Below are 24,309 nucleotides of genomic sequence, written 5' to 3'. Positions count from 1 at the left end.
GCTGCTTTTCCACAAAGGCCTGACTGCTTTCATGTGGCACAGCTCCTTCCATGCTGCTGTTCCACTTCCTGTTATCCATCCTGCCCTTTTATTTGTGCTGCTTGACGGCGCAGAAGTGAAGAAAGGGGAAGGGGTTCATGACCTCGTGAGCCTACAAGGGTTTGCTCCTATGAGGGAAGCCTAAAAAGTCAGTTTTGGCAGTCAGAGACTTCAGTGATGGGTGATGTGTGCCACTTGTGTCAAGTGCCTAAGAGATTTCAACAGCGCTGGCTCTTCTTTCTTCCCTGTTATCAAAGCAGCTTTGCAATGCAAGTGTTTATCATCAAAGAGCTTAGTTATACTGGGAAAACTTGCTGCTGGTAGAGTTAGTATTTCCCATTAAGTATTTTATACAGCACTGCAGCAGAGATTACGGAATTAAAAAGATAGCTCTGGCAGTGCAAAGGAATTCAGAGGTTTCAGAGCTGTTCCATGTGTGAGTGAAAGATAATGGAATTAATTGGCTCTTGTTTGCTGCAGGATCCTACTCCACTGCCAACTCCAGAAACGCCTCCTGTCATCTCCACGGTGGTCCACGCCACGGATGAGGAGAAGCTGGCGTCCTCCGTGACGGGCCAGAAGTGGACCTGCATGACTGTGGACCTGAACACGGACAAGCAGGACTACCCACAGCCCTCTGACCTGTCCACCTTCGTCAACGAGACCAAGTTCAGCTCTCCCACTGAGGGTACTGTGTGCTCCAGCCAGGGGCTGGTCACTGAGACAGGGGGTTTGCTTTGCCTGAGGATGTTGGCCCGTGCCCTGCTGCATGCAGACTCTTATTAGGGACCCCTAAAAGTGGTGCTCTCTGGGGCCGGTCTGGAAATTATGGGGAGCTGAATGTAAGACCCTGACACTCCAGCCTTGAGTTTTCAGCAAAGAAAAGATGCTTAAAGGGAAATGAGAGGGCCCTTCAGAGAAAGGCTTTTGCTTCCTTTGTGTGATTAATTGTTCTTCTCCGTGAGCACAGTGTGTTCTCTCAGTGCCTTCACAGGAGAATGGGGTCTGATACTGCTCCAGAGTCACTGAACTGCTGGTTCTGCCTGAGCCTGTTCCTTAACCTGCATGGGACAAGGCCCCATGTTAAAATTCTGCTCAAATTTTCTGTATTGCATTAATACCCATACCATGCCATCTCTTTTCCAGCTCCCTGAGCTCCAAGTATCTTCATGCATAAAGGTGTCCAGTATATCCCCTTGATAAGAGTTACCATCCATACTTCCAGATAAAATTCCCTACTAAATCAGCCTATTAAAGTTTTTCCAGCCATACCTTCCTATGAGCAGTTGAGAGCTCAAGCTGGAAGTTTCTGTTTAGAGAACTGTCATTCCAGGTCTGTGAAATTTGGAAGAGACAGAATTAAGAAAATCTGTGTGTGGCCTTCCTTGGGGCTACCAGAGGGAATTCTGCTTTGCAACATCTGCTCCAAAGGCAGATGTTCAGCTTTGTGGGTGGGAAGCATGTTTAAGTTTAACTTGGCCTAAACTTTTTCTTCTTGATCAGAATTCACTTTTTCCCCCCAACCTTTCAGTCCCTGTGCCAGTCTACCATTAAATCTACTTTATGCCATTTTAGGCTGGCTCTAAATTTTTGCCTGATTAAGAACTGCTAAACTTTTAGGTCAAGGTATTTGACCTCGAAAAGCAACAGCAATCACAATGCTTTTGTTCATATGCACGAGCTTGCATCCCCTGGGCCTTTGGGAAATCTAAACAGATAAAGTATTTCAGTCTGGATGAATTCATTTGGCTTTATTATCAAATTATAAATTTTGGACAGTGACTTCCTTGTATTTGTATTTAAAAAAAACAACTTAAAGAGACACTTTTTAGAAAATAAACCCCTCTAAATCTGGGGAAACGGAAACTATATGGAAGAAAATGGAACAAAAGAAGAGTGAGAGACACTCTGAAACAATCATTTTAGCTTTCAAAGGGGGTAGAAGAAAGTGAGCAATGCTCCTAATTAAATGGTAATTATCTTGTCTCATGTGTGCTGCCTGGTACAGTTGGGGTTTCAGATTACACACTCATTATAATCAACAATGCGTCCGCTTTTCACATCTCTGAAAAACAGTAATATTTTTCCCCGTGATAGTCTTGCTCCTGCAGCTTTGAGAAATTTCTGAGTAATTTGAGGGCTGTTTCTCAGTGTAGATATTTTTACCTCTCCGACACCCATGTGTTACCCTGTAACATAACACTGCTTCTGTAGGGATACAGCCCAGCCCCTGAGTCAGCCGGTGCATCCAGCCCTCATCTGTTTCAGGCACTGCCTGTAGCTGCTGCCATTTTCCTGTTGCCGTAATTATTAGCAGAAAATTCTGATGTAATCTTGCAGCTATTTGTAGGAGGAGTTGGAGGACATCACTTAGTAAGTCCAATGTTGTACGTGTTTGTAAAAGATAATTACCTTGCTTCGTGGGATATCCTGGGCTTTTCTGATTTTGAATGTGGAGAGATAACCAGAGCCTAAGATTTTGGAGGGGAGATGATGTGTGGGAGGAGAGGAGAGAGAGGAATTGTGCTGGAGACTCCTGAGTGCAGTGAGACGAAACAAACTGCCTTTAGCCGGCCGCGTTATTCCTTTTGTTTCTACTTGGACTCTTTCCATCTGTGTCCTGCCTTATTGTTTTTTTTGTTTTTTTTTTTTCTTCTGTCAGCAGTAAAGTTCAATCTGTGTTGTCCCAGCAGTCAGTTTGGATTGGGATTGCAGAGCTTCTGGCAGTGCTGCAGGCAGGTGGAGGATCCCTGTGGCTGTGCCAGCAGAGGACAGTGCTGGAACGTCTGCTGCCCCTGTGCCTGCCTGGACACTCAGGGATTGCTCTCTGGAGCATAAAGCTGCTCCATAAACGCTCCTGATGCACCTCAGTGGGCTGTCTGTGCATAATTGGGATACAGAGAGGCAGTTTCTAAACACTTGCTGCTGTTACCTGGGATTTCAGGCTTTTTGCTGCAGTTCAGCTCCTCGTAGGGGGTTTGAATTCATCCTTCTGGTTTGGGTTTTGCCTTCTCTGGGAAGAAAAGTGAATGAGAAAGGAGGTTGCTGGTATCTGACACCAGGAGGTTGTCCATCTTGCCTGGCTCCCTATTACCATTAAAAACACGTGGTGCTAGGAATTTAAATGTGAGGAGCCTGCTATTACAGCTTTCTCTTCACTTACAAGTTTTACTGTGAATATCCCCGACCCGTACTGAGGATTTGTGGCTCTTCCTCCTGTAGTTTCACAAAATATGTAACTTGTGGAATTACAGTCCTTGTGCAGTGCTTTTTATTACTAAAAAAAAAAATAAATTCAAGCATTGTAAAATCACATTGAACCCTCTAAAACTTTTTTTTTAATCAACAGAACAGGCAAGAGATAATCTTCAGGGCTGTTTGTCTTTAAACATCAAACATTTTAATGGTGGTTATCATCTTCCTAATGCAAGCCCTACTTTTCAAATGCTGCCCAAATCTAGAAGGATTTTAGCACATGATTTTATCGTAATGCAAATGCTAGTGTGCATTTCCTTAGGATTTATTTATAGTGGAAATCAAATTATGCAAATGGTTTATTGAATTAAGTCATGGAAACAGAACAAAGTGCAGCATTTGGACAAATTAATTATGCTTTTAATTGTTAAATTAAGTTGTAATTGTATGTAGTTTGCTTTTATTTGAGTGCAGGAAGGTATGATCTCTTTCCCTGTGTTAGATCTCTGCTTCTGTATCAGCCACTGGGTGACCAGGAGTGGGAAGAAATGCTGCTTTTTCCCTCCAGTGTAGCTGGGAGACTAGAAGCAGCGAAGCAGTAAAGATTTGCATTTTTGTTAAATTTTAGACTTAGAGTTCTTTGTAAATCTGCCTGCCTTAGACTCTTCCTTCGAAAACAAAATGTGAGAACAGCCCAGTAAGCTGGGCTGGTGTCTCACCCTGATTCATGAACATCCAGGTATTTTAGGTGTCTTTTTCTTCAGTGATAGCACAGTAGTTGTTCCAAATTAAGAATGTGATAAACATGAAAAAATATAAATTAATTTGTCTCAACAGCTGTTAAAATATTTTTTTTAAAGGAATTGTCATCAGCATTGGCATTTATTGAAAAAAAAGTGTTTTCTGTGATAATATGATGGAGGAAGTTGAGGGATAGCTCTGAAATTGCTCTGAAACTTTTTTAATATTCTGATCCCTGGGGCAAATTAAAAAGCTGAATTTTTTTCTGGCAAGCTGATTTGCCTGAAATGTGTCAGGTTCATTGTTGAAAATGAGTGAATATTAATGCACCTTTTACTTTCTCCCTGTATTTTCTATTTTTAGTGTCATTGGAAAGTGTTGAGCAGAGAGGGAGTGGCCCTTGTCAATGAGAAGAGCTCTCATTTACTTCTGAAAATAATCATGTCATGGCATGTATTAACACCTTTTTTATTTTGTTTCTGTTGCAGAATTGGAATATGGCAACTCATACGAAATAGAATATATGGAGAAAATAGGTTCCTCTGTGCCTGTAAGTTCTCACCTCTCTTTCCATTCATTTGCATTCCTTGTCATAATATACTATCTGATAATGCCCTCAGCTTCACCACCCTTTAAATTAATTATAATGTGCCTGCAGTGGATTTGCAAATCCAGTTCCTTGAAATTGGCATAACTGGGGTAAATTGCCTGTGCTTTGTTGTCCTGTGTTCTGTAAAGCTTTTTCCATTTTATGATTTAATTTCTAAGCTAGCATCATAGTAGTTCTTTCTGGAGATTCAAAGCCAATCAGTATTTCCAGCAGTGCAGACTGCAGAGCTCTCTACACCAACTGCTGAACTGTTCAAGAAACTGGGAGTAAAACTTGGGAGAAGCTGGAGGGAATCAGGAGAGAAACAAAATTAGTATGAAGTCTGGAATGCAGCATTATACATTATCACTTGTTTCACCTTCTTTTTAACCATGGATTTGATAGCTTGACTGGATCCAGTGGGAGGTTATCCACTGGGGGTGTTAGGAAAATCAGTCATGTGTTGCTTAAACCAATGAGAATATTCAATAGATATTTTAGTAACACCCTCAGCCAAGGGATGCCTCCTTCTTGACAGAACCAGAAATCTGATTAACCCCAAACTGGGAGAAGAAGAGCCACTACAAAGAGTGAATTGTTTAGGGGGTTGTTCTTTAATGGTTTCTTCCTGGAAGGGCCCATCTCAGTATCAGCATTACAACCCTGTATTATTCGTTTTCTGTCAACTCATTTGCTCACTAAAGGCTTCAGTGACCTGAATTAGCTTTAATGGAGAATGGTTGAATTGCCTAATGAGTTTCTCTTTCCCTGTGGCCAGCAGGATGATAGCACCCCGAAGAAGCAGTCCTTGTACCTAATGTTTGATGCACAGCAGGAGAGCCCAGTGAAATCACCTCCCATCAGATTGTCTGACTCCACAACTCCCTGCTCAGGGTAGGTCACTGTGAGCAGTGCAGGAGGGTGTCAGGGGAGTGGGTTACCCTCAGAGCACGTACACAGGCGCTTCTTCCTCCCTCTGCCTCTGTGCTGCCAAGTTATTTGTTTAAAAATAGATTCCCATCTGTGTACACATATGATGGAGAACAGAGGGCAAAGATACACAAGTTTAATGATGGAATAAGGACATGTATTTCTCCTTCACATTCTAACTAAAAAGTCACAGTGACAACTGTTTTGCTGGACAGTGGCCTCCTACTTAAAGGTTTTTCTTCAGATACTGAGGTAATTTTCACATTAATCTAGAAATCTGTTAATTGCAGTTTTTCACTTGGCTTTTCCTGGATACATATTCTGAACAAGGGCTCTTGTTCATAAGACCAGGATGTGGGAGTTGTGTTTACTTCCAATAATTTTGCTTGTCAAGGACATCTGTTCTTGTTAGTAAAAGTTGTGTTTTGGGAGAGAGGGAGGTCACAATGAGAAAGCGATAAAAGGCAAGCGAGAAATACTGAAGAAATGTGACATTTCTGATGGAACTGGGTTTTTTTGATGTCTCCAGTGCATTGTTTTGAAAGGATATTGCAAAGTGTTAGGAGATACAGTGGTGTAAAATTGAGTTGAAACAATGTGTATAAATGTATTTTATATATGCACATACACATAAAAGTGATGAAGAAGACCTGCTCAGCTGTTACCAGAAGCAGAACTGTGAAGGCCTTGTGCTCCACCCTGAAGACATGTACACAATCTTTTTCTAGGTCAAGTTTTGAAGACCCTGAAGCCCAGCAGCCCTCTGGCATGAAAATACCACACCCAGCTTCCCGAGTCCTGGCTGCCAGCCAAGAGGCACATTTACAGTCCCCAGACAAGGGCAAGCAGAAAGACCTGGAGCCCATGACTCTGGGAACAACTCCAGAGGCCATTGAAATCGTAAGTCCTCTATGATAAGAGTTTGGGAATCATTTTTGTCCAGAAATTCTGCGTTTTGCTTTTGGTCCCAACAACTTGGGCAAAATCTCTGTTGCTTATTCAGCCTCCTCTTTACCCTTCAGACATCTCCTGAAGACTCCTTTGTCTCTGCTGATGCTCTTCTCAATAGGATATCTAAGAAAGCCTCAATATGTGATCAGCCTGAATATCTAGATCCTGACCTAGCAGAAAAGAACCCCCCAGTTTTTGCTCAGAAACTTCAGGTTTGTAGCAGAAATGTAAATGTCACTTTTCTTTCTGTTTGTCCGTACACAGGCTTTGCCTCATTTGAAAGGGGCGGAGGGAGGCTTGGAGGGGATGTGGAAAAGAATTAAAATAATTATTTAATTCTTTCCAAAGTAACTCCTCCCTATCAAAGACTTGAGGAACAAAGATATTTTCATTTCACTCACATAATTCATATAATACATAAGCTACATTTCATGAACACCTATCCTATACCTCTAATGTATGTATTTTCCAGAAGTCTTTTCAAAGCAATTTTTTTTTAAGCTTGAACACAGGACTTGATGTGTGGAGAGTTATCTTGACACCTGGCCTTAGTAAGTCTGTGTGTATAGATTCATTTTTTGAGATTCAGGACCTAATTCTGCTGGAAAGAATATCAGACTTTGTTTTTCTAGTAATTTCTCTAATGCAGAATTTGGCATAGTTTCTTCTAGGAAAAGCAAACGGATCTGCAGAGCAGTTCTGTATATCAGGACGTATTTTCTGGAATATTTACAGTGAAATTTTAAAACAGCGGAGGTTGAACTGCGACCAGTACATGGCATAAATTCACATAAAATGGAAATGAATGGAGAGGAGTCTGTGATAAAACAGCTTTAGCTTCAGAAAACATTTCTTTTACATAAAATATTGTTCATAGTGACCACCTAATAAAAATTAGTTGTCTGTACAGCTACCTCAAAACTAACCAAACCCTGGAGTTTGGTATCACTATCCTCACCATGAGAGGAATTCGGGGTGTTTGTCACCCAGGAATTATCCAAATTACACATTAAAATTTAACAACCCATTTTTTGAGTACGTCAAACATTTTTACCGTGTTCTTACTGCATTTTTTTCCCTGTGGGGGACCCCCCCTCCACCCAACCCTTTGACAGGAGGAGCTAGAGTTTGCAGCCATGAGGATAGAAGCGCTGAAGTTAGCCAGGCAGATTGCCCTCTCCTCTTTGCGCTCCAAGGTACCTGCTTTGTGCCTGCCCCGTGTGTGTGAGTGTGCACAGCCTGGGGAGCCGAGTGCTGTGTGTGCTGGGGCTCCCTGGGGGGACACCAGCAGCATGCTGGCAGCAGAGCTGACACAGGAAAATGCTGTCACCCCACTCACACCCCAATTAACAACAGGCGAGAAGCAGCAGCAGCGTTCGTTCCGCAGGAGATGGATTTTTCTGCGGTTCCCATGTGTCGTTTCTCTGAAGCGAGGTTTGTCCTAAAATACTTGATGGTGAAGAATACCAGGCCTAGCTTTGGCCATAAGGATATTTTGTCTTCTGCTGGTGTTTTCAGCTTGAAGTCAGACACCTTTGACCCTCTGTGTTCGGAAGTGAGGAATTCAGTCGACCTTGCCCTCAGGCATCTGAGGAAAGGGACTGCAGCAGGGTTGGAAGGGTTACAGAGCTCCCAAGGAAAAAAGGCCTCACAACACAATGTGTCTTTATTCATAAAGATCTAAATCTTGTCTTTTTCATGCTTACTTCCAGGCCGTGCTGGCTAGTTGTGCCTCAGAGTGATGCTTTGCGCTGCTGTAGGGATACACGTGGAACTCACTGTGTTTGGAAAGCCAAAAAAGTCATTCCATAAATGTTAGTGGCTTTCTTGGGAGAGGGTATCAGCTGAATGGGATGCTGAGGGGGGATGACAGTGTCCTGCTGCAGAGAGACATTTCATTCCAAATGAGGAGAGTCTTTTGCCCAATCCTAAATCCTCTGGAGTTCAATGCATCACAACAGCATTTGTGGTGGTTACAGGGTAGAATTTCTTGGTGCTTTGAAGATCCGTTATTAAGTAGCTACTTCATAAAAGTAAAGGGTTTTTTTAGGGTTAGCTGTGCACCTCTGAAAAAAGAGTGATCATATTTGATTTATTTCACATACCTTAAATAGCCCACAAGCCAGCTTGTTTCTGTTGTGCACACACATTTACTAAGGTAAACGCATTCCTCACAGTTTTAAGAGTATTTTAGAGTATGTGGTTACAGTCTTCTATTTAATTAAGAGCAACATGCAGTTGTCTTCATTAGAAGGATTAACCAAGCTGAAACCTCTAATGAGGAACATAAAGAACAAAGGAGGAAAAATAAAAATAATTTTCCTATGTGTGGCTGTGTCCCCTTGCTCTGAGTGTCAAGTGTTGGAAGAGAATGAGGTGGGAGCTTCTCTGGATCCTCTCTACCTCTCTCAAATTCCTTGTTCTCCCAATGCTTTGCTGGAACATGCAGGATTCAGACCCTCCAGCATCAGGAAACAACCTGAGATGAAACATAATATTTCATAGATGGGTTATACAGAAAACTTCTGCTTAAAATCTGCATTTTTGTAACCAACCAGCTGTTCAGAAACTCAACAAATTTTGCTGTTCTAGACTGAAGTGAATGCATTTGTGTATTTTTGAATACTTGTGAGTTACCCAGGGGAGGTTCTGAGCTACAGAAATTTTATAGAATGTGGGGTTACATTTTAAAGATGCTGTTCAGCATCATCAGAGCACCTTGTTTTGTTGGAACATGTTTTGAACTCCTTAGAACTTAAAAATGGGGAATGGGTTTCATGTGACTTTTTAGAAAATATCATTAATCTGTCTAACAAAGATAACAAAATGATAAGCAGAGGTGAGGAGAAAAAAACAGGCAAAACTCCCCTCTCTGACAGAGAATTGGCTGCAGTTATTGATGATGACCAAGCCCAGGCACAGTCCAGGCACAGCAGTGGTTGTAGACCAATACCATGGGTGTCATGTTAGGCTGGGAAGGACTTTTGTCCTTGCATAGCTTTGCTATTTCAGTGGGAGGTTGCTGGTGTTAAATTAGCCTATGGTGACACCCCTTGTGACCTACAGGGACTGATGGCCTGGATTAAGTAGAACAGAAACCAGCAGATGACTGCAGTGACTTAAATTTGGATGCTCCTGGCAGAATTCCCTTCTGGATGGCTGGCCTCCATTCTTTTCTGAATGCTGTATAATTACATTTAACATTTGCTAAGCGATGACTGGATGGGTAACAAGAACAGGATGATAAATAAAGACAGAAGCACTTGTTATGACAAATTAGGTCGCCTAAAATAAAGATTAAATTATATATAATTAAATATTTTGTGCTAGCACTAGGAGTGAGAATAAGGATGTGCAGTTTGTTGTTCTCAGGCAGAGGGGAGTTCTTTGGCCACTCCCAAATTTCTTGTCACAGACGTAAACAACAGCAGGACCAGTCACCTACCTTTACATTGCCAGGTATTTCTGTCTTCAGTGTTGAGGTGAATTAAAGCTTTTCTGTTGAACAGTCTCTGTTTGGATGTAGTGAGGTAATTTTTTAGTAGGTGCAGCTTGACTAGGGTTTGTGTCCAGCACCCTGTGGATGCTGAGGTGATGGAGAGTAGGGTGCTGAGATCCAAGGAAAATAGAAACTGAAAGGAAAGGCGTGGGCAAAAATGGGATTAGTGCATTACAGCTTTGTGGGCCTCCCATGGTAGTGAAGGAGGAATATTTCTTTCAAACAGCAATGCCACTTATTTTAGCGAAACTTACAGGCAGAAAACCTCTGCTTGGGTTTCCCTTGCCTTTCCATGTATTTGCAAGCGCAAGTACGTCTCATATTGCCTGCACTGACCTGTCTGCTCACAGATCAATTAAGAGTCCATCATTCCATGCACACCCAGACAGCATTTCAAGGGCTTGGAAAGGGCAGCCTCATTTTCAGCAGGGCTAAACACACATTCCTCTAACTGCTGTGATAAAAATTATTTTTCATTTTCGTTCCATTTCTCTGTTTTCTTCCTCTCTGACCTCCTGGAAGTGAGATAACTGCAGCTGGTTAATAGATGTGCATTTGTTTCCCTTCTGGTCAGATATCTGGTTTCTGTGAAAGGTGCTGGGAAAAGAAGCGTGTTGAGCTCTCAAATATTTACACTAAGATTGCAGTGACCTACATTTTGTAGTAATTCCCCTGAAGACTCTAATCTTCCTGTGCAAGGTTTAGTGACTTACAAATCCCCTCGCTGATTATTACCCCAATTAACTGCTTACCTTCTCAGCAATTAGGTGTTAAAGCATTATTATTGGGTTATTTTGGGTAATACCATCATCCTGTTGGTCAGGTGCTGTTATTTTCTCGGAGTAGGAATATTTTGCAGGCAGCAAATAACAGTTACTGAGTTATGCATCAGTTAGGAACTGTGTAAAATTGGCTTTTGAAGTAAAACCATGATGACTTTTACTGATGACTCCTACCAGAGAGCCCAGCTGTGACTTGTGCAGGGTGTTTCCAGAGTTAGGGCAACACTGGTTGGACCACTACCTCAAACCTTTCTGCTCTGTGGTTAAATTCCAGGAGTTTTTAATGCTAATTTTCAGAAATTCTAAGCTGTTCTGCATGTCATTATTGCTGTTATTTTGTACAATTTACTCAAAAGCAAAGAGAGCTAGAGAAAGCATAACTTATTAATGAGCTGTTGTGCACTATGTAAAAATACCTGTAAGTACATTTTAAATGCTTTAAATTTCTTCTTCTTTAAAATTGTCATCCTCCCAGCAGTTACTTTGACATGTTTTTATATGAGCTTGAAAAAAGTTTGTGTTTCTTCTTGGCACAATGAATATTTTCGAGCAATCTCTTTATGTGATCCAGCAAATTAAGCTGCAGGAGGCTTTTGAAATGTGACAGATGCAGTTCAACAGATCAATGTGAGGGGTGGCCTTTCTTTGGAGGACAGCTTTGATGATCTAATGGCTCTTTTTTCTCTCTCAGTTATTCCTGCCTTGGGATTAAGGAGAGACTAAAGTACTTCTCTTGTTTTTGTATTTTTGGATTTACAGAGGTGTCTGAGCTTGTATCCCAGGTGTATTTTTTTCCTATGTAATTGTACATTGGGAGGTACTTTTAAGAGCACAGGCTATGCTGTTTTGACAGATCTTGGAATGCTTTTTCTTCTGGTAGGAAAATCCACCGAGTCTGAGTTTGCACCTCCTAATTCTGCTGGAATCGATCATTATTTTGTTCATGTTAAAGGTAGCAAAACCAGAGAAGGGATAGCCTGCTCCATAAATCCTAGAAATAAGAGTCAGTTGACTCCCAGGTTTAAAAACAAAAAGTACCAAGCAAATTAGTGAGAGTCTCCTGTAAATGAAGATGCAGTGAGGTGTTCTGTAAGTTCTGTTTAGGTTATTCTTGCTCTAATTAAATTTTCTTGCCTAGTCTTTTAATGCTGTTAGTGTTTCTTCATGTTCTGTACAGATGTGATACCCAGAACATCTGGTCCACTGTGCATTGTGTACAATTTTTACTACAGCTTCTTCAGTCAGGTGTGATACGAGAACTCACAAGGGATTACAACAACATTAGCAGTGGGTTTGGATGCTTTCTGTGATCCTGGGCAGCGTGAGAAGAACTGTGAGGAAGCGAATGTGTTGTGGAATAGCATCTAGCAAAATTCCCTTTACCAGTGTTGAGACAAGAATATGTGATGTTGAAATTAATGAGGACTGAACTTTGATCCAGACATTATCTACTCCCTTTCACATTCCTGTGCGTCAGTCACTAGAGTGTGACTCTGCTATTTACTTTTAAAAAGATACAAACAAAACAAGTAAAACAAACCCACCCTCTTTTACAATAAAATAATTATTTTCTCTTTTTATGTAAAAAAATAATTGAAATACTCTTGACTGCTACTCTTAATTATTGCAGATAAAGCCTAAAGACTTAGGTACAGCATTAGTGAACTTGAAGGAACAGAATACATTGCTTTATACACAAAGTTAACAAGTAAACTGGAAAAATACATCATCCCCTTTTCAGCAGCAAGGAAATGCTACACCAGGAAAACAGGGTGTGAATATCCATTTCCATCAGTGGATGGAGAAAGGAGTTGATCACCCTGACTTTCATCCCCACTCGTGGTCCAGCCCTTGTGGTGGGGACTTGCGGGTGCCCAGAGAAGCTGTGGCTGCCCCTGAATCCCTGGAAATGTCCGAGACCAGGCTGGACAGGGCTTGGAGCAGCCTGGGATAGTGGGAGGTGTCTCTGCCCATGGCAGGGGTGGCACTGGATGGGGTTTAAGGTCTGTTCCAACCCAAACCATTCTGGGTTCTATGAACTGTCCTTCATAATCTCCTCAGTTTTAATCTGCTGTAGTTTGGGTTGTTTGCATCGAGAGTTGTTTGTGAGACATCTCCTGCATCTCAGCATCATGTTCCTGTTCTTTGCTCTCCTCATTTCACATGCTGCTCTCCCCTGTTTAATCTGGGCTGCTGACATGAGCAAAATTGACAGCTGCAAAAAAAGCCTCATTTAACTGACTAATCGCATGCTGGACACCAGTGGGGCAGCAGTGTCACCTGCATATTCGCACTTTTTATTTGGTATTCTTTATGACGGACACCATGTATTGACAGGCCAGGCTTAAGAAAGTGAGCTGTCCTCTTGCTTCTGGTTTCTTGATTTATTTTTATGGAAGCAGAATTCCCCTTACCGAGCTTTCTGCCTTCAAATTGGATTCCTTCTGCTGATGTGCATTTCTCGTGGATGTTGTGGTTAAAAGCAGTACCTTTTCTAAGATAAGACCTTAAAATATTGATGGCAAAGTGCTGTCTTTATTTTCTCTCCATATAGGTAATATGAATCTCCTGATGCTTCTTACGGATTTTAAATGTATATTTTATGATTGCTGAATTCAGAGCTCCTTGTCAGTGTTACCACTGTTGTAATTCAGAGGTGCACAGAACTCTAGTCCTAGCACCACACCCAGAAAACCCCTGAGCTAAACACTTACTTAATGGTTCGTTTCTTTGTATTTAAAAAAACAAACACACAGAGAGAACCTGCTATCCCAGCAGATGTTTCCATCTCCAAAAGCGCGCTGTACTCCCGCATCGGCGCCTCGGACGCGGAAAGCACCACGGCTCTGCTCTACCCCCAGCAGGACTTGGACTCTGCACTGCGCCTCGCCAGAGCAGAGGTAACTCTTTCCACAACTTGGGAAAGGAAAAACCTGCCCTTTGTTGTTCCCTTCTTACCTGTTCTCTCCCAAATGCTTTGTGTTGTGATGGCTTGTTCTGTTCTTGGAACCATCCTCAGCCACGCTAAAGCAAAAGGTGCTACACTGCGAGTTTTACTTGTTTTACATTTGTGAAAAGCAGATACGATTTATAAATCTTTGTTTTTAAACCTCAGGTATACACTGTGCATCTTGACATTGCTATATAATTATATGAAAATGGTAAGCTGCTTGAAATAGGAATAAAATTATGTATTTTACAAAGCTATGTATCATAGTAGCATGGTTAGCAATAGCAATGAGAATATGAGTATAATCCAGTGGGGTTTTTTCCCTTTGTTTTCTGTTTCAGATTGTGGCCAAGGAAAGGGAAGTATCTGAGTGGAAAGAGAAATACGAAGAAAGCAGAAGGGAAGTGATGGAAATGAGGTGAGCTGTTAACTTGACCACTCTGTCAGAGAGCCTCATCTCAGCCTGTAGGTAGTACAGAGCACCATGCTCACAGAGTTGTTTTGCTTAGCTGAATTTGCTTCATTATTTTCAACTTCAGGCTTGGCATTGATCCTGAACTGATACTTTGTCTTTTCTCTGTATGGTGGGCACCACTGTTCAGGGTAATCACTGAAAACTTCTTTGTTGCTGATTTCATTCGCGCCCTCAGAATACTGAGGTAAGGGAGGTTTTTCTCCAGGTTAATGTCAGGGAAGGATCTCCTGTGGTTTGTGTGAACTCTCACTGGGATTGCAGAGTGAGATGCCTGTTGCAGGCTGGATGAGTTGCCTGCAGAGTTGGCAGGGGGGTGCACATGCCAGTGTTAAATTCACTCTCCATAGTAGTGTTGCTTGGGAAAAGGAAAGAATGTAGGGAAGAATGTGCAGGTTTGCAGATAGTTATGAGTAGTACAGGCTGCCTCCAGGACATCGCTGTAAATTGTTGTTCAACAGTAGAAATCAAACCAGTGCCAGTAGAAAAGCATTTCTTGTAAAGAAACCATTCTGGACTATGAATGTTGGCTTTTAAGGAGATTCTACACTTTTTTCTTTGAACTAAGATGATTTTTTTAATTACTGCTCACACTAAGGTTGATTTTAGTTAAGCAATAGTTCTCTTGGCTTTTGCTCTCTTGTTCCCTTTGAGAGCTGGCAGAAGGACCCCGAGCTTTTCAGTTTGTTCTGGTTGTATCTGTTCTATTTCTATGCCAGCCTGCCTCTATTATGTTAAATATCTATATACTGGAACATACTTTGACCTTCCTTTCCAGCCCAGGTCCTACCACTTGCAAGGATGACAACAAAATCCCTGTAGATCCCTGTAGTGGATGATGTGAGCAGTGCTGCTCAAAGAGGCACTGATGCCTCTCATTCAGTCAGTTGAAAGGTTCAGCTTTGCTTTTTTTTTTTTTTTTTTTTCTTCAGTTAATAGGACCATAAGAAGGACAAAGCAATGAGCTTGGCCTGCTCATTGATCTGAATCTGAGAAAGCCATCAATTGCAAATGAGAATGTATAAAATGCTTCATGGAGTCTTTAAAGCGTACTATATTCTACCTTTAAAAATGAGGGAACAATGGTCCCCCCCTCTTAACTCATAAATAAAAGGAAACTGTCAGATTATTTTAGCATCCCTCCTTTAAATAATAATTTATACAATCACTTCTGAGACTGAATTTTCTTTTAAATCCTTTCTGTTCTAGCACCACCTTCTTCCCAAAATTTAAGAGTTTCAGTGATTTAAAGCTAAACTCTGTATCTATTGATGACCTACATAAACAGTTGCTTATATCCAGGAAAACTCTGCTTAGGGCGGGAGAGTAGAAGGGAACTGCAGTGCAGAGCTCCACAAACGCTTGCATGGATGCCAGGAATTGCACATGGCAGATTGGAATAGCGGCAGCACAGGGCTCTGAGCCAAAGCATCTTAAGAAAAGCATCTGCAAAAGGCAAGGGCAGCCTCTTTATTTCTTTTTTGCCACCTCCCAGTGCCCAGCTGAGTTCTCTCACCTCCCTTGTGCTCTGTTGGGATGGGGGAACAAAGCCCTGGCATAGCCCTGAGATGCTTAATGAGGAGAAACAGAACGGAGTGGCTGCAAGCAGTCAAACCCAGGGAGCAAAACAAGGAGGGAACAAAATGAGGGATTGTAAGGAATGCCTCAGTGTGCAGCTCACACTCAAGTGTGCTGCTTGGTCTGTCCTGTTTCGGGGTGCACGTGTCTGCTGGCTGCCAGCAGGCACTGCCAGCCTTTTTCTTCATGGAAGGAGAGCCAGGGGTGACACAGAGCAGCTGGCACATTTTAGATCTGCACTTTCATCCTCCACACAGTCATTTGCTTGTGTGTGTCTCCACCCTCCATGAAGTCTGATTTGAAAAAAACAAAAAAAAAACCAAACCACAATATCCAAGCCAGATTTCCCACAGGCACATGCCTGGAACGCGTGGATGGGAGGAAGAGATCTGGCTAATGTTGTCACAAAATGATAAATACACATATGTGCACAAAGGAAGATTTCTCTTGGAAGTTTAAACATTCAAGCAGTCCATGTGTGGTAAATTAGAGATGCAGCAGAGATATGACATAATGATAAGCAGGGAGTGAAGGGACTTTTTAGAGTTGCAAGCACAGAAGCATCACTTCCCAGAGGAGGAGAAGCAATGCTCCTGTACCCATGTCCTGCATACTGTAGCTGGAATATCCTGAATTCATCTAAATTTCCAGGAAAAGATCAGTTGGAGGAAATTCCACTCCAGAGAACAGAAGCCAAAATGAGAAGCTTTAATAATGCAGTAGCTATGGAGGAGCTCAACCACAGTGTGCTGTACCAGAATCCAAGAGTCTAACCAGAGGCAGGCAAGAAATATTTAATTATGGTTATTTGGAGGCCTGATGGATTATGACTCTGTAAGGGTAGTCAAGTGGATGACCTCTGAGACCCTTTGTAGCCCTGGATTCTGGTGTTTTTATGCCTTACAAATGTGCAGTTAGTGAATAGACTGAGTGTCTCAAATATCAACATTTAAGCCTATTAATGTGTCAGCCTGGGGTTAAGATGTGCCCTCCCAAAGAGGAATGATGTGGCAGCATCCTTTGGTTCCCCGGCTGTAATGACCATTATTTGGGCTGCTTGACTGAAAGAGGCCTTTGACATGAATCTGGAGCAAATTCTCCTCTGGGAAGTGCTGCAGTGTTGTAATGTTGTGTTCCTTACCCCGAGTACCCTGAGTCCTTGGCTTCCTTTTCTTGGATGATAAAACTTCCTAAAGGTGCCTTGTGTCACAAGGATATGACAAAGCTTTAACATCCTCATTGCTTTCAGCAGGCTTTTGAGGTAATCTGCTTTGGACATGAAAGCAAACCCTTCCTTTTAGGGCCAAATCCTTGCTGTTATCTTTGCTCTCCAAAGTGTCGTTTATGGTTGAAAGGAAAAACCCCAGTGCTTTGGGGGTAGAGCCTCTGCTCTCTCTGAGTGCTCTGCAGCACCAGGGCAGGGGAGATGCTGCTCACCTCAGGGTCAGGTGGTCTTCTCAGGGTTCTGAGATTGAAATGATTCAGATTTGAGGCAGTTCTGGAATTAGTGTAGTAATTTTTTGGGAGCTCTGCAAGTTTCTCCTTTCCTTACTGACTTTTCTCTCAGGATTTTCCCTCATCATTTCTGCAACTTCTGCAGCAGAGTTCTAAAAATGGAGCAAGTGAAAGCGAGTTTCAAAAGAGGTGTATTCCAACTCCAGTGAGCTGTTTTGAATATGCACTTGAGATGAAGTGTGGGGTAATTTTGTTTTTTGTAGACGGTCCTGAGTGGCTCATGAATCAAAGCACAGATCAAGCTAGTCTTTTCATTAGCTTTATTTGGCTCTGGGAAGGGATGGATCATCTTTCTAAATCACATTTAATCTGCTTATTTTGGCTAACCTCTTTTCAAGAAGGAAATTCAAAGCCTACCGTGAGTATATGAAATAAAACAGTCTTAAAAGTAGCATTTTGCCACCTCTGCTTCAAAAAGAGATTTGGGAAATGGAACATGATGGATTTTGTGCTACATGGTTGAACATTTTGATCTTGTTCTTTTAAGTGGTAGTGAATCATTTAATCACGAGAAGATTCATTTAGAAGATGAGATACATTTTGGATGATAGCCAGCACTACTCCTGTTAGGTTTACTTGCTACCAACTCTAAGCTTACTTAAAGTTTATATTAAAAATAAACCAACACAAATTTGGAGAAGAGGGGAGAAAGTAATGGGAAGATCAGGCTCTTCCTAATTCTTGAGTTAGACCAATATGATTCTGTTTATAATCATGAGGGATGATGTTTCAAAAACCAGAATCTGTTTGAAAGCAATCTCTTCTTCCTCCTCTCACTTTGTTGATTGAGGAGAGTTAAAAATCAGGTGCAGTGTTAAAATTGTCAGTTTTATTTGTTATTTGGGCAATAAAGAACATAAAAAAGTGTGATGGGCTTCTGTATCTCTTAAAACACCACGGTTCAGTTTCTGATAGTGTGATTTGCTAAGTAAGCATGAGCAATGATGTTGTTTGCCAAAAGTTTTTCTTTTTCTTTTTCTCCCCTCTTACAGAAAAATAGTTTCGGAATATGAGAAGACGATTGCTCAGATGATAGGTAGGTGTTCCTACTGTGAAACATGCTCCCTGGTTGAAGTCTGAGGGCTTCATTTTGATGCTGGCTGCATCTGCTGATGCTGCAGGGAATTGTGAATGCATCTGAGGACACCAGAAAAGGAAAAGTCAGGGCCTCGTTTCACAGCCAGCAGCCCTCGGGCAGTTCAGGTAACACAGAAAGCTCAGGGCTTTCCCTTGTGCAGCAGAGCAAACTGGCCCAGTGGAAACAGGTTCAAATTCATGGGTTTCTCCAGGAGAGACTTTCAGTGACCTAAAAACCCCTTAGGCATCAGCTCACAGCTGTTTAAGGGCAGATACCAAACTTAGCTCTTCACAACAACAGGGATTATCTGCGCTAAGTGCATCGATCAGACCAAACCCCAGATTAACTCCAATCCCAGCTGGGAGGTTACCAGTGCCCAGTCCACCCCCCCAGTTACTTACTGACACAGGGGTCTCCTTTTAAGTCTCAATTATGACAAGTTTTGCCTTTCAGTAATTAAAAACCACCTTTGCTAAGAGCATGTCCCGCAGATAACAAAACTCCGCGCTCAGTAGCACTTCAAGCCCAAAGGTTGCGGGGCTCATGTGGTTCCTCAGTGCAGGAGGTCTGACCCCTGGGATGTGATTTTAATGCCTCCTGTAAGATTTCTAAAGCTCTTTTTTTTAGTCTGGCTGTAGAAAGCACCAGTGGCTTGTGCTGCTTCAGCTCCAGCTCCAGCTGTTTCCCAGAAAGGCAAATGGCTGAGTGGAATTTTGAGATCGCCAAGGCCAAAGTTGCTCAGAAGAGCACCGGCGTCTGGTGCTTTTGCTGTCCTCCTGGATTTCTTGGGAAACATCCCAGCCTCCTTTCAAGAGAAGGGTTAAATGGACCTACAAATAAATTTTATGAGAATGACAGCTATAATAAATAAAGTAATCAATGAAATCGTTATAATAATGAATAATAAACACTAATAATATGCCAGGCTTCATTTTCTCTGGTGTTATGCCTCCACTGCCTTTTGTAAGTACAGCTGAGCCAATGTGCTGCCTTCTGACATGGTGTCTGTCACTGTCATCATGCAGGTGTTCAAGTAGGAGTGACCAGAGTATGCAAAGAACTTATTTCATTTAAGTTTACAGTAAACATATCGTGGTGTGGCTTCCACCCTGAACCTGGCCAGTGCTACGGACACACAGAGGACTTGTCCTTTTTTTCCCCAAGGTGTGCATACAGTTAACAACAGATAAATTCAAATTCTGGTTTTGAGATTTGAAAAAAAAAAAATCGAATTTTGAGACTCCAGTGCAACAGTAAGATACAGAATAGGGATCCTGAGGCAGAGGCACAATCTTGGTGTACACATTTCTCCATTGCCACTTCCTCTTGTTGTAAAGAAATGATGGTTCAATAAGTATTGAGCCATTGACTATGAATAAATAGGCCTTTAAACTTCAGATTCAGACTATCAGAGCCTTTCAGATGCTCTGTGGTGAGTTTTTAAGGGCTATGGCTATAAGTAATTTATTTTGCTGTCCGTTAGCAAAGGAACTGAACCAACAACAGCAACACAGAAAACATCCTTTCTGTGTTAATTAGCGCAGTATGCAAATCATGCAGCATGGTAATACGTTAAATGTGAGGCTTCTCCCTGCATTTAATGTAAATTTTTGATCTAATTGTCCCACTTTGTCATGCCATTACTTGTAAATTGCTGTCCCTTCTGATAAAGGAATTTGTTCATCCGAATGCCACATGTGGAGGAAAATGTGTGTTTGTTATTTGCATGTACTTCAGTGACCTGTTATCCCAGTAATGCCTCAGTGCTAAAGCAGAATATGCATCTTAACAAAAGAAATGCCTGTGCTGTTTCTGTTTATCATTTAACCCTTCTGAACTGTTTGTACAGCCCTGTTAGAAGGGCACTCCACATAAAACAATTTCACCAGTCCCTTTGATGAATATTCAGTGAGGTTGATAGGTCCTGCTGAGCTTTTTGTAGGCTGGTGTTTGCATAATGAATACTGAAAATATCCCATATTAACAGTATATGACTGCCTGTGTTTGCTTCTCAAGGCACTGAACAATGTGCATTGCAAACAGTGATTGCTTTTGGTTCCAAGGGCTGTGGAAGGTTTAGTATTTGCTGTCATACATATATGGAACCAAAAATTACCCAACTTAGCTGCTGTGATGACTTCATGGCACACTGTGCAGCCAGAGCTTGCAAGCTGTCAGTGTGGAGATCTGTTTGGTGTCACTTGGTATATTTTTTACTGGTGCTTTATCCTTTTTTTCCTTTTTTTTTTCTTACACTTGCCTCAACCCCTAACACATTTTGGTTTACACTGAGGAGTGGGGGAGAGGAAAGACCAGGCTTTCCAGGCTGTGCTACTGCTTTGTGCTTGCTGCCCGTGTTTGCTGTGACAGCCACGGAGCAGAGCCTGGGTGACCCCAGTGTTCCCAACCCAACACACCTGGGTGACAGCCAAAATCCCCACCCCAATTCCTTTCCACTGACAGATTTCTGATGTTGGTTTGTTTTGGGGGTTTTTTTTCCTGTTGGAAATGTATCCTTCTACTTTACATTTGAATACATGATGAAATTCTCCTTGTGAAGAACAAACAGATGTTATGCTTTGTGCATTACAGGTTGTTGCATTACTTATTTGCTGCTTTCCTAACAATTCCCGATTTTTCTATTTTGCTTCCGTTTTCGTTGCTTCTTGCTATTTGCTTGCAAAAACAAAACAGGCAAGCCTGGTAAGTAAAGCTTTTCACCAACTTTCACACCAGCATTTTGCATCTTTAGTTTCTTTTGCTTTTGTTCTCTGTTTGCTGCATTCCCATTAAGTCATGTGAGTAGTAGTGAGCTGAGCCTGAAAGCGGATCTGCCGTGGTGCTGCTCTGATTCTGTCAATTTGGATAGTGTTAGTCCTGAGCATACTGCTGTTATTGTTGGTGAGCCCTGGACAGGGTGTGTTGCAGACGTGGAAGTCGTTTAACTCAAATATTTTGATCACATAACCTCGTAAGCATAATTAGAATTAAAGACATGTAATCGCTTATCTAAGATCTGACTGGCAGACTGTTACCAGCACATTTTATTGGAACTAAATCATAGTCTTAGAAAATAGAAGGCCCCTTCCAACCCAAACCATTCTATGATTTTATGGAAATATCACATAAAACTCTAGTTCCCCTCCAGCCAAGGGTCTAGATTTTGTTGTATTTAACCACTTTGGTTGGGGAACATCACTTGGACAGACCTTGGAGCAACCTGGTCTGGTGGGAGGTGTCCCTGCCCATGGCAAGGTGGTGGAACTAAATGAGCTTTAAGGTACAATCCAACCCAACCCATTCTGTGGTTCTGTAGCATTTGCCCCAGTTTCCCATGAGTGAGTTTAAATGGCACTGGGGATTGAGTGTTGGAGGAGCGGATCTATCTGAGGAGAGAGGACGGCCCACAATGTGCTGGGAGGAAGAGGAGGAGCTCAGTAGTTTTGAGGGGGTGTGACATGAATTATTAACTTCTTGATCACCCTGGAAACAAATAAGGAGGTTGCTAAAGTACCTCAGACAACAGTCTCACAAAAAGTAGGGATGTGACATTAAATCCATGAAAGTATTTTGGATGATCATGTAAAGGGATCTCTTGCCCTACCTGAAGCTGCAGTGACAGAAGTGTTGCCAGAGATCAGGATCCTGCCAGGAAGGGGTTTGGGATTATCTAGGCAGGGTGTAATCTCCAGCATGAGTAAACAAATCTAGTGCTGGAACACAGGGAGACAGCCTCTGAGGTTTAGAAAAATAAACAAAAGACAACAAATGGTTTTTTGTTTTGAGAACACATTAGTTTTGACAGTGCAGAGGAAATACAGGGTGTCTCTAAGAAAGCAAAATAGAAAAGCATGTTTATTTTTAATAAAGTGTTCAATATATCCAGGTGATGTTGTATTACAGGACTCTGGGCTTCTCTGCCATGTCAAAGGTGTTTGTTCACCAGTAAAATAAAGGTGTTACAAGCAGGTCCCAAGAACTTCTCTGGTTCTTTTGATCTTCTGTATCACACAGAGCAAAATAAGTTGAGTTCAGGCTCTGCCCCAGGCAGGTGCTGTCAGGGTTGAGCAGAGGAGCCCAGGAGCTGTTGCACAGCATGGCCTTGGTCAGGCCAGCAAAAATGTGTATTTTTTGGATGGAATATGCAAAAGAAAGAGATTAATCTCAGTTTGGGAATTGACAGGATCAGCTTTGGCATTTTGGAGCTGACCAGCACTATAAATAATTCAGATGAAATCCTCTATTCAAGTAAAAAACCCAAACTTGTTTAGTTCTTTATATTTCCAAATATAAAGTCCTGAATGAAAAGTTGGACATTGTGAACTGCCCCATGCTTTTTCCACAGGAGAGCTTTTTACCTTATCTTAGTTTCTGTCATAAACCAAGGAAAAGGGTGATATAAAACTGCTGTGTCTTGTGGGTGGGTTTTCCTTTCAGTATCATTCAAAGTAGCCCTTAAAACATGGACACGAGAACCATTGTTTAGGATGTGAAGGAAACAATGCAACGTTTTAAAAGACAATGCCAGACCTTTTCTTCCAGTGTTGTGTGGATATTCCAACTTACTATGAGGTCAATTCCCTTGAAAATTTCTCCTCCATATGGATTTGTATTCCTGTTACATTCTTCCCACCGTCCCTGGCTCAAATTTAACTATACACAGGAGGAGCTTGGCAGATGTTTTTTGCAGCTTTTTTTACAATTAGGAAGTCTGTCTGCTGTTAGATTTCCTTTCTGCCACTTGCTCCAGTAATGCTGAGAGCTGGTAAAACACTGCTTTTCCAAGGGAAGAATTGGAGTTGAATTCCACTGAATGAAGTGCCTTGTTTGTGCAGGATTAGAAGATGCCAGGAGATAACAGGCATTTATCAGCAATGGCAAATAATTTGTGGTCTGTGCTAGGAATGTGCATAAATGTCCTTTCCTTCAGCTAGTGCATCTTCAGGCAAACGGGAAATCCAACACCTCCCTTTTCATGGGAACAGCCGAGTTCAGAGTGAAGAAATCATCAGTACGGAGATACATTCACATTTTCCCCCAACATCAAAATATTTAAGTATCACTGTATTTAGCCACTGTTTGCCAAAACAGGCTTGTGTCTTTATATAAATCCGACTTTTCTGGATCCTGTAAACTTGCTAATATGAAAGTAGGGCAGAGTACAGTAGAAACTGTTGATGATAGTGAAATCACTGGACTTACTCCTGTTACCCTTCTGAAAACCTCTTTTTTCCCTACCCCTCTCTTCTTTCAGAGGATGAACAGAGAGAGAAATCTGTCTCCCACCACACTGTTCAGCAGCTCATAGTGGAGAAGGAGCAAGCTCTGGCCGATCTGAACTCAGTGGAGAAATCCCTGGCGGATCTTTTCAGGAGATACGAGAAGATGAAAGAGGTCCTGGAGGGATTTCGGAAGGTGAGTCACGTTAACATCTCCTTTAAAGAGCAGAGCTGAGAAGGTTATGTGTCCCAGAACGTGCTGTGCTGCTGAACAGAAGGCAGGACTTGTGTTTCCAGCTAATTCTGATGTCCTGCATGACAGAGCATAATCCTCAGGTGAAGGATTGCAGCCAGCTATCAAATGCAAAAATGTAAAGCTCTTTGCATTGTGTAATATTCTCCTTCAGGTGGCCTCTGTGGGGGTGTCAGTGTTGGACTGCAACCCTTTAGACAGCTGGGTGACTCCCACAAACAGGTGCCTGTCCTGCATTTGAAGCTCTTGGATTAAATTTGATGTCATCTTCTCTTTTAAGAACGAAGAAGTGTTGAAGAAATGCGCGCAGGAATATTTGTCACGAGTAAAGAAGGAAGAGCAGAGGTATCAGGCACTCAAAATTCACGCTGAGGAAAAACTGGACAGGTAATTGAGTCATGGCTTCACAGAGTGGTTTGGGTTGGAAGGGATTTTAAACCATCTTGTTCCACCCCCTGCCATGGGCAGGGACACCTTCCACTGTGCCAAGTTGCCCCAAGCCCTGTCCACCTGGCCTT

The 24,309-nt window shown here is 42.0% G+C and overlaps 1 protein-coding gene across 5 annotated transcripts in view; it reads left to right on the top strand.

Moving 5' to 3' along the window:
* TACC2 (transforming acidic coiled-coil containing protein 2) overlaps nt 1-24,309 on the top strand; it is a 119,565-nt gene that overhangs the window by 93,329 nt on the left and 1,927 nt on the right. For 3 of the 5 annotated variants that reach the window (XM_066190787.1, XM_066190786.1, XM_066190785.1), the window contains 11 exons: nt 520-727; nt 4,464-4,525; nt 5,343-5,458; nt 6,223-6,394; nt 6,517-6,657; nt 7,561-7,641; nt 13,483-13,626; nt 14,018-14,094; nt 18,234-18,277; nt 23,574-23,734; nt 24,072-24,178. In XM_066190787.1, coding sequence (XP_066046884.1) covers nt 520-727; nt 4,464-4,525; nt 5,343-5,458; nt 6,223-6,394; nt 6,517-6,657; nt 7,561-7,641; nt 13,483-13,626; nt 14,018-14,094; nt 18,234-18,277; nt 23,574-23,734; nt 24,072-24,178 — 1,313 coding nt within the window. The remainder of the gene's footprint in view (nt 1-519; nt 728-4,463; nt 4,526-5,342; nt 5,459-6,222; nt 6,395-6,516; nt 6,658-7,560; nt 7,642-13,482; nt 13,627-14,017; nt 14,095-18,233; nt 18,278-23,573; nt 23,735-24,071; nt 24,179-24,309) is intronic. The other 2 variants (XM_066190788.1, XM_066190790.1) reach the window with 2 other exon arrangements.

This window comes from Chamaea fasciata, unplaced genomic scaffold, assembly GCF_029207755.1.
Source record: "Chamaea fasciata isolate MVZ Bird 193981 ecotype frontalis unplaced genomic scaffold, bChaFas1.0.hap1 SCAF_9, whole genome shotgun sequence".
Classification (NCBI taxonomy): Eukaryota; Metazoa; Chordata; class Aves; order Passeriformes; family Sylviidae; genus Chamaea; species Chamaea fasciata.
The sequence above is the reverse complement of the archived record's forward strand: the minus strand, read 5'-3'. Positions and strand labels throughout refer to the sequence as shown.